Genomic DNA, 9,845 nt, shown 5'->3' on the forward strand with positions numbered 1-9,845 from the left:
TCCCCCCCCCCGCCTCCCCCGCCCCGCGCAGCCCCCCGCCCCGGGGGACACCGGCGTCCCGCCCCCTCCCTAGAGGCCCGCCCGGGCCCGCGGTGTCGGCCTGAACTTGGCAGTCCACACCTGCCATGGCAACAATCGTGCCATTGGCCGCTGCTGCCAAGAGCTCAACCAATCACAGTCCAGGGCAGCTGTTGCTAGGCAACGACGATGCGGCCGGCAGAGCTGAGCCCAAACAAAGGGCGGGAGCGGGGCCCTGCTACCCCCTCCCAGGACAGCTCCCTCGGGCTCGGCCCCTTCCAGGAATCCGACTATGAATAGCCAGGCACGGCCTGCACCTGCCGGCCGCCCCTCTCTTCTCCCTCGGCCTCGTTCTAAGTCTCGCTGCGACGCGGGCAGGGCGGGTCCCGTAATGCCCCCCTCCCGGTCCGTAGCCGCATCGTTACCTGAGAGCGCGGGCAAGGGGACTCGAACTGCTCGGGAAGCCCGAGCTCAGACCTGCCCACCGGCTGAAGGTATTCGGCGGACGCGGCGAGCCAGGGCCCTGATTACCCAGTAATGCAACCAGCAAAATGGCGACCACAACAAACCGGCCCCCCCGTCCCGGGCTCCGCCCCACAGCCCCATCTGCTCCCCGTCACGTGACCCAAGAAAACACTCCGCGCCTGCTCTCAGCGGAGCTTACCGGCACACATGCGCAGTGGGCTACCAACCCCGCCCAAGCGCCGAAACCGGGTTAGGGCGGCGCAAGCGGTACCTAAGAAAAGAGCATGCGCTGTGTGACCGGATGAGAATGCCCACCCCCACCACGATCCAAGTCCAAGCAAGCGAGCATGCGCCCTGTTGTCGATGGAGGTCGCCAAGCAATCAGCTGAGCAGACAGGAGCGACTGATGAGTCTTTTAATAGAAAAACACATGTGTAACAGTAGCAACATAATCTCTCGCAATCCAGATGGTACTGGGCTTCAGTTCTTCACCTTGGGGGGCGGCCTGTGAGAAGATGAGGGGCGTCAGAGCTTGTCACCACTTTGGGGGCACTCCTAAGTACTGTCCGGCATGCCTCTGGGTGCAGGGGAGGAGAGATACCTGCCCTGGTGGAGTACTAGGCACCACACTCACCTGTACACACCCACGACCACAGCGTGGTCTCTTTCGTATGGCTCTAGGGTCAGCTGCTCCTGGGGCTTCATGTTCTCTTGTTGCATCTTTTTCACTTCAGAAGCAAACACCGCCTCTGCAGAGGCTGTGGAGTCAATGCAGTTAGCCTGCAGAGGAGAGAGGATTTAAAGTCTGCAGCAAGGCTTTCGACTACTTTCCCTTCATTTTGTGCTCTTTAAACCAGAAGTATTTGTTTTTTATTGGAAACAGCGAGACTCAGGTTTTGGAAATTTTCAGTTTGCTCTGGATTTGGAACAGGAAGCTTTCGACGGAGTACTATTTATCTAAAAGCCACTGTTTCAATTTTACCGTCTAGATTTTTTTTCCTCCTACTTCCTCTTCCTTAACAGTAATAATGCAGCTGAGAATAAGAAAACAAATGTAGTAAAAGGCTGACAAAATGGTGAATCTAATTGAAGGGCACACAGGATTTGTATTTCAAAATAAAACGTTTTTTAAAATGCACCTAGCGTTTATCTAGTGTTTATTCTACCCCTGGCTCTGTTCTAGACGCTTCACATGGATTGATAAATTTACTCCTTGCATCAACACTAAAAAACAGTACTAATATTTCTATTTTACAAGTAAAGAAACAGGCACACAGGTTAAGTAACTTGCTCAAAGTCACATAGCAAGCTGGAATTCAGATTCAGATGGTGAGACTTGTAATCATGCATTTGACCACAACATTCTATTGCCTCTTTAAATCCAAAGCTGCTAGTTTTGCAGACATTTTCCGTTATGTTTGACTAGGGGCAGGGGAGTTGAGTAGAGACAGAGCTGGAATTAGACTGCATTAGGAGGGATGGAGCCTCCCTTGTTTCGACTGGCTGCTCAGCAGTTACTGACAGAAGATATGAAGCCCGCACCTTAATGGAAATCATGAAGTGTCCTCCATTACGTAGGAAGGTATGGGCATTCAGGGCTACGATACGGGTCTGGTCTGGCTGGGCCACATCGGCAAATATCACATCCACCATTGCTAGGGAGAAAGATGTGGAAGTTAAAGAGTTGGTCCCCTGGATCTTCCCAGCTCTTCCCAAGGGGCCTATGCCCCATCACCAGCAGGTTCCTGGCAGTCTTCCCTGCCTCCAGTCTCACTTCCCCCTCCCTTAATCCTCCTCCCTCCATGGTGCTCCCCGAGATGGGTCCAAAATCCAGTCACACCATTCATTCATGCCTCTTGTAAACCATGGTTGCCACCTACTCTGTGGCCAGCCCTGGGCCGGGCGTCGGGGACAGAGAGATGAGTCAGACCCGGACCCTGCCCTCGAGACGCTCCCGGGTCTGGGGGGGAGACAGATACGTCATCAAAAAGGCAAGTAAAGGTGAGCACTTACAGGCAAGAGCGTCTGAAGGATTGTCAGATGAAACAAGTTGCAAGACTAAGGGTATGGTATGAGTGCATGGAAAAAAACTCAGAAAAACCAGCAGAACGCAGAATACAAAGTAATATTTTTTAAGGCAGTGTGACTTTAAAAAAACTGAAAAGATGGTGTAATGAAACTAAAATCGAGAAAAACAGACATCAAATTGTTCATATAAGTTACTTCTAGGGGTGATTAATAAAGCATTCTATCTTTACATTATACTTCTGAATTAAAAAACAAAACAAAACTAAGTCATTAATATTCACAGTGGGCCGCTCCTGGGCCAGCCCATGGTTTGTGCTTTCTGGGTTATGATCTCACCAGATGATGATAAGGACCTCTGAAGGAGGCTTTTATACATAAGCCGGGGCAGTGTAAAAGTACCACGTTTTAGAGGGAGGTAGGAAGTATGGGGGGCCTAGGGAGAGGGGAACAGATCAGAGGGGAGGAGGCTGGCCCTCTGAGGGTGCCAGACATCTGAGACCCGGAAGCAGGACCGCCACTTTCACAACCTCACCTGGCTCCCTCGCAACCTGTTTCATTCCTGCAGACTCAAGAGGCCTGCTCATCCACTCCAATTCCATCCGAATCAGGGCTCTGGCAGCCTCTTCCAGGAAACCTGGAGTGGCCTGTTCTAACCCCACCTGGCCAACCCCGAGACCTCTCACCAATGAGCATGCGGTATTTGTGCGGGTGCCGAGCATCTTCAATGACAGGAATAATGTTGGTCCTCTTCTTAGCCAAGTTAATGAGGTCACGGCCAGAGCGGTGGGAGAACTCAACTGCATAGACTAGACCATCCTAAAATAAATCAAATAATAACAATGATCCTAGTTCTCGTGTGAGGAGCACTTCCTATGGAGCACACTGCATGCAGCATCTCTTCAAACCTCCAAATCAAAAACCTACCATTTAACAACTATTATCACATTCATTTTACAGATGAATAAACTGTGGTGCAGAGTTGGGCAGGCACTGGCCCAGGGTTATTCAGTCCTGCTTTGACTCATCTGAAAGCCCAGGCCTCCAATACAGTCCTAAAATCAGGAAGCTAGAGCACAGAAATGAAGTCATAACAGCTGAGAATATCCGCAGTGGGCCAGGCATTGCTCTAAGCACTTTACAGGAATTAACTCATTTATCTTCAAAACAACTCTATTTTTCAGAGGGGTAAATTGAGGCTCAAAGAGGTTGAGTAACGTGCTGAAAGCCATGTCACTGTTTAATGCCTGCACCAGAGCCTGGGGTTTTTAACCACTTATACAGCTCATAGTTACACAGATGAGCTAGGGGCCATGAAGTGGGATGCACAGGTATCCTCTAAACAGCATCACAGAAATGCAGGCCCAGAAACTGAGATCTCCTTTCTTTCAAGAGAAACCAGAAGACCAGACTTCGGGGGCATAACTTCTTTGTAAAGGGCAACCAAATCCAATTGTCTGGTATCTATACGCTCAGCTCTGGGCCCCTCTAACACTGGTCTCCCCAATGGCCACGCTCCTTCCCTTCTTCCCTCTGGGGGAACTCAGGAATGAGGCTGGATGAGGCTTTGGAGAACAGGTGGTTCAAGCTGCAACTTTTACTCAACAGGCGCTGACAGGAAGGGCCTAGCTCCAAGCCATGCAGTACAGGGGAGCAGCCAGGGCTTCTGACTCCGGGGTTGGCAGAGGAGGCAGCCGTTTTCTCCTTCCCACCTCACCACCAGCCCTTCCTCATCCCCCACCCCTTGCCCATCCGTCCACTCACTGGGCCTACGATGTCAGACACGTGGGAGACGGTGGTGCCCGAGGCAGCCCCGAGGTAGAGCACCTTGGCCCCTGGCTTGATGTGGATCTGGTCCACGCCGCCCAGGATTGCCGCTGCCAGCTTGGAGCGAAAGGGGTTCCAGGCACGGTACTCGATTTTGTCATCTCCCTCCTGGGCCAGGAGAGATGGGGACAGAAGTCAGTGCCAGGTTCTTCTGTAAGACCACACTGGCCTCAACCCTAGGGTCCTCAAAGGGACTGGGTGCCCGATCATTGTACAAGAAATACATGTGGGTACATCCCAGTGACCATGACAGACTGCAGCGCCTGCCCTCTCATGGATGTTACTGACCAGGGAGAAGGGGCAGCGACAGATTAACAGATAACAAACAGAAACACGATCACACATTCATTCGACAAACATTGATGGTGCCAGCGCATGCCGTGTGCAGATGCTATGCGGATACACGGTGAACGAGACAGAGACCCCTCCCCTCAAGGAGTAAGTATACTCTGAACAAACTCGCATATACGACACAGTAGCCAGTGACAAGTGCTAAGAAGAAAAGATCAAGCTGGGGAACAAAATATAAGGTATGGCGAGCAGGGTGAGGGACAGGTGAAAATGAGGAAGGGTGGCCAGAGAAGAGCCAGGAGACACGTGAAGCAGACCCGCAGGACGTAAGGGGCGGTCGAGTTATTTGGAGGGAAGCTCATTCCGGGCAGCAGGAAAGGCAGAATGGCCCGGAGGCAGGAGTGTGAGTGGCCGTAAAGACGACGACATGGGATAATAGGTCAGGGGATAGGCGGTGAGGGCTGCTTTTGACAGACGGGGTGGTGCAAAGAGGCCTTATGAGAAAGACGAGCTGACACCCGACCAGAGACGCTGATGAAAGGGAACCAGCCACGCAGAGCTGAGAGAACAGCAAGGAGGTCAGTGTGGCTTGAAGACACTTGGTCACAGGGACAGTGGGAGGAAGTGAGGCCAGAATGTACAGGGCCTTCGGGGCCACACTGAGAATGTGGGACTTAAACCTGAAGGCAATGGGGAGTCACGGAAGGCATTTGGGGATGGGAGTGGCTGTCGCATGTAGGGCACGTGGTGGAGGCAGGGAGACCCTACGTCTCACCGAAATCGAGACTCTCTTCTCTCCATAAACTGATTCTCCGGGGACCAGATTCTTGGTGACTAGTGCATCTTCCTTTCCTCGACAGATGAAGACACCTGAGTGAGGGGATCAGCGAAGGGGTGAGGACGCTGGGCCCCGCCCCGCCCCCCGCGGGCTCCCCGCCTTCCTCACTCACCCTCATGCCGGTGAGGCTCCACCATCACATTCTTCCCTGACTGGTTTCCTCTTTTTCCTCCCCGACCACGACCCCGGGTGCCACCAGACTGGAACCCGCCACCTACAGGGAGAGACGCGGTGAGAGGGAGACCCCCCATCTCTTCCCTCCTCGCTCCCCAAGCCCAGGGAGAGCCTCCTCCATCACAGCTCCCCTGCACTCGCCTCTTCCTCTGTCTCCTCCTCCTCCTCTTCCACGGCCCCTGAAGCCTCCACCACGACCTCGGCCCCCACCAAAGCCGCCTCGGCCCCCGCCAAAGCCGCCTCGGCCTCCTCCTCGGCCACCACGGTCACCGAAGCCCCCTCGGCCACCGAAGCCACCCCCACGGGGGCTGAAACCTGTGGTGGAAACAGAAACAGGAATCAGGCAATGAAGCTTGAGGAGTTACTCCTGCACCTCGTAGCTCCCCTCAGGAGAGAAACGGGAGAAATGTGCGCCGGGAACATGTCCACGAACGCCCGCAGTGGCAGCAGATCGGGACTAACTCGACTATCCACCGGCAGCCCGGACGAATCAAACGGGGATATTCACAATCGGCAACGTGAAGGACCTATGGTTACACAACTGATGAATCTTAGAATCAAAATGTTACGTGAAAAAGCAAGTCCAAGGAAATCACATCGCACACGATATCCTGTTTAGAAAGTTCGACAACTGAAATTACACAATGCTATGCTGCGGTGACCCATGCCCCACCCGCAAAAGAGGCAAGGGACTGATCAATGCAAAACTCATGGTACTGGGGAATGGGAGGGAGAAATGACGGGGCTGGGGCAGGGGAGGGTACACAGGCAGATGTAGGTTACTGTCCGTATTCTGCTCTTGTCTGGATGACAGATTCACAGAATTCGTCCTATTTTTCAAGACTAATCAGTCTGCAGGAGAGCGAACACTGAGCGAGGGTGCAGCACAGGGCGGGGCCTGGTGGGCCTGGAAGCATCGCCCTGCCCTCCCATGGCTGACCTTGTGTCTGGGACAAAAGTGCCAACCTCCAAACGGAGGGGAGGTGGGCGTGATGTCTCCTGCTGACTGATCTCCCTGCTTCCAGGTTTGCAAAAGTCTCTGCCAGCTCAAGGGAAGAAAAAAGAAAAATACCAAATTGTCCTTTATGGATGAGGAACGGTTCACAAACAGTTTAGGGCTCATGATGAGATTAAAAGTTTAAGGAAAAAAGAGATTCAGAGACTTTGTTGTTTACATCACTTCGGGACAGTGCAAATGTTCTTCACTGAGCACAAAACATTTGAGGCAGAACAGTTCTCCCGGTGCTAATGGATTCAATACCTGGTTTTTGACAGTTTCAAAAGCTCTTCAGTAATAGTCAGAAAAATCACATGAGTTCTAAAACAATACTGTGAGATGAGTGCTGATTTAAAATGATCTGGTTTGATGTAAACTATTCAACAGCAAACTTGCTAAAGGTTTTATAAACGTATATTATATTTACATCCCTATGAAAGCTTCATGCATCTTCATGGCATTAAAGACGAAAATGTAGAACTTTTTTGTAACTATTCCCAATGTGATTTTAACAGTTTCAAAGCTCCCACTCAGAACCATGAGTTGTTCACCTTTGTCTTGCACTCCCTCTACAGTCTACTGTCCACATGGCAGCTAGCACCACCCTTCTTAAAACAGCACATCGGATCTTATCATTTCTCTGCCCAAATCCCTTTAATAGTTTTCTATCACATTCAAAATGAAATCACTGACTTCCAAAGCCCTAAAGCAGTGAGTCTCACTTCTGGCCAATTCCTGGAATCCAGCCACTCTGATTTAATTGTCCGGAGTGGGGGCCTGGGCCTGAGCACCTTTTTAACGTTTCCCAGGTGATTCTAATGCGCAGCCCATATTGAGACGCACCAACAGAGGGCTCTGGCATCTGCTGACTTTTCTGACCTATGCTGGGCCCCAGGCTCCCTCCCGCCCGCCAAGACCAAACTCGCTCTCTAGCCTCTCAACCTTTAACATCTGCTGTTGCCACTGCCTGGCTCCCATGGACGTCTGCTTGGCTTCCCCACTCCTTTGCTGCACTCAAGTCTCTGAGCAAATGTCTCTTCCTCAGAAGGACCTTCTCTGGCTACCCGGACTTTACCTTGCTTTCTTTTTCTTCGTATCAATTTCCACCCATGGCATTTTTAATATTACTGCCTGCCTCCCCCATCAGAATCAAGCTCCAAATGGACAGGGATGTTTCATTGTTTTGGTTACCGCTGCATCCCCAACACAACGCCCAACACAAAGTATGGGCTCGAGGAATATTAAATACACTGTCTGCTGATGTATCTTAAACCTCTGGGTTCTGCCTCATGGAGAAAGCGCCCACTTGTTCATCTGGGAAGCAGGTGACCAGATGGTGGCCAGAGCCATGGTCCCTCTCCTCAAGCAGGGGAAATCACCACACCATTTGCAACCCCAGAGAGCGGGGAAGGTTCATGGGAGTCCTGAAATTCCATCTGTAAGGCGGAGGTCTGGAGATAACGCAGGGCACACCACATGGAGTTGAAAAGATTAAAAGACTTAATACACACAAAGCACTTAATACACTGCCTGGCACACAGTTTTAATATTACTATTCAAACTCAAGGCAAAGAGTTCTCCCTCCTTCTTAGGAGAGAAAGCACTAGGCCTAGGAGACTCTCAGCCCAGGCCTGACAGAACAGAGGTCTGGAAAGTGTGGGCACGGCACGGAGTACAGTGGGCACGACTGTAAATTTTCAGCCCCAGATGCTCAAAACACATCTTAATCCATTTCAGATCCTGGGGCTCTTAGAAAAAATGTACTAAGATAATCATTTCAAAATATACACATATATCAAATCAGCACACTGTACCCCTTAAACTTACACCACTTTGCATGCCAATTATATCTCAATAAAGCAGAAAAACATAGGTATATAATTTTAAAAAGAAAAATGCACTAAAAATACCCACTCCTCAAAAAAACACGTTTGCATACTCTTCTTCTAGAAGTTTTTTTTGGGAGGGGGTCCACAGACCCCCTGGTTTAAAACTGCTCTCCTCCCAGCCTTCCCATCTCAAAAATGGCAACTCAATCCATCCTTCTAGTCAGTCACACACACCGAAACCCTCAGTCATCCTTGGCTCTTCTCTCTCACACATCCACATACAAATGGTTGGCTCTGTCTTCAAAACCTATTCCCAAATCATGACCATTTGTTACCCAGGTCTACTGCTACCACCCTGGTCCCAGCCACACCGTCTAGATTACAGCAACGAACTTCCTACGGATGTGCCTGCTTCCACTCTTGCTCCCTTAAAGTCTCTGATACAAAGAGGATCCTTTTAAAAGTGGCAATCAAGTCTGACTGACATCATGTCCCTGCTCAGAATCTCCCAAAGGCTTCCTCTCTATATCAGACTAAAATCCCCACTGAAGAACTGACTCCTGAAGACTTCCTCGACTTCACATCTGAACACAATAGGGAAAGGGTCGGGAGGAAGGGCTATCTTCCATTCCTGGGAGAATCAGACCACAGGATGCCTGCAGGCATGCCAGGGTCTCCTTGGACTAGCACAGCCGAGCACCTTCCACCCCACTTCATCATTAGATCTCCAAATACTGAAGAGAAAGGGAATGCAGAGTCCACAAATCCAGCCCCTGTCCCTCTACACTGAGGCTGGTCCTGGGGCTCTTAGAAAAAATGTACTAAGATAATCATTTCAAAATATACACATATATCAAATCAGCACACTGTACACCTTAAACTGGGTGGGTGCGGGGTGGAGAAGAAAACCTGTGCTAGAAAACAGACCCTTTCAGTCACAGTGGGAGACTTCCTCAATTCCAGGGGAGCAAGGTGGGGAGAGGGGCCCCACCTGGTTTAGGAAGGGCTGAGACACTGGGAAGAAGGATCCTAATTTTGTTCCCCTTGAGAAGATAACAATTAGAGCCAATACTATTATATGTCAAGCACTGTACTATTTTTTCCAGCTTTATTGAGATATAATTGACATACAACGTTCTGTAAGTTTAAGGTGTACAACCTGTTGATTTGATACACACGTTGCAAAATGATTACCACCAAGTGTTATTTTTTTAACATTATCTTATCAAATTGTAACTGGGCGCCATTATATTGATGAGAAAACTGAGACTCAGAGAGGTAAAGCTACTTGGCCAAGGTCACCGAGTAAGTTAAGTAGAGCCAGGATGGAAACTTTGAACTGAGATCCTCCTGCTGTCAAAGCCAGATTCTCAGCATTCTG

The 9,845-nt window shown here is 50.4% G+C and overlaps 2 protein-coding genes across 3 annotated transcripts in view; both read right to left on the reverse strand.

Annotated features, from left to right (window-relative positions):
• Positions 1 to 748, reverse strand: part of DYRK1B (dual specificity tyrosine phosphorylation regulated kinase 1B) — an 8,628-nt gene extending 7,880 nt beyond the window's left edge. For both annotated transcript variants that reach the window (XM_006905399.3, XM_015594777.2), the window contains exon 1: positions 444 to 748. The gene's annotated coding sequence lies outside the window, so the exon portion shown is untranslated. The remainder of the gene's footprint in view (positions 1 to 443) is intronic.
• Positions 749 to 884: 136 nt separating this feature from the next.
• Positions 885 to 9,845, reverse strand: part of FBL (fibrillarin) — a 9,902-nt gene continuing 941 nt past the window's right edge. Inside the window, exons 2-9 of the mRNA XM_006905401.3 lie at positions 5,780 to 5,953; positions 5,577 to 5,678; positions 5,402 to 5,496; positions 4,273 to 4,443; positions 3,195 to 3,327; positions 2,026 to 2,138; positions 1,118 to 1,263; positions 885 to 988 (exon numbers count right to left, since the gene is read on the reverse strand). Of these exons, the coding sequence (XP_006905463.1) occupies positions 964 to 988; positions 1,118 to 1,263; positions 2,026 to 2,138; positions 3,195 to 3,327; positions 4,273 to 4,443; positions 5,402 to 5,496; positions 5,577 to 5,678; positions 5,780 to 5,953 (959 nt within the window). The 3' untranslated portion in view covers positions 885 to 963. The remainder of the gene's footprint in view (positions 989 to 1,117; positions 1,264 to 2,025; positions 2,139 to 3,194; positions 3,328 to 4,272; positions 4,444 to 5,401; positions 5,497 to 5,576; positions 5,679 to 5,779; positions 5,954 to 9,845) is intronic.

This window comes from Pteropus alecto, unplaced genomic scaffold, assembly GCF_000325575.1.
Source record: "Pteropus alecto unplaced genomic scaffold, ASM32557v1 scaffold271, whole genome shotgun sequence".
NCBI lineage: Eukaryota > Metazoa > Chordata > Mammalia > Chiroptera > Pteropodidae > Pteropus > Pteropus alecto.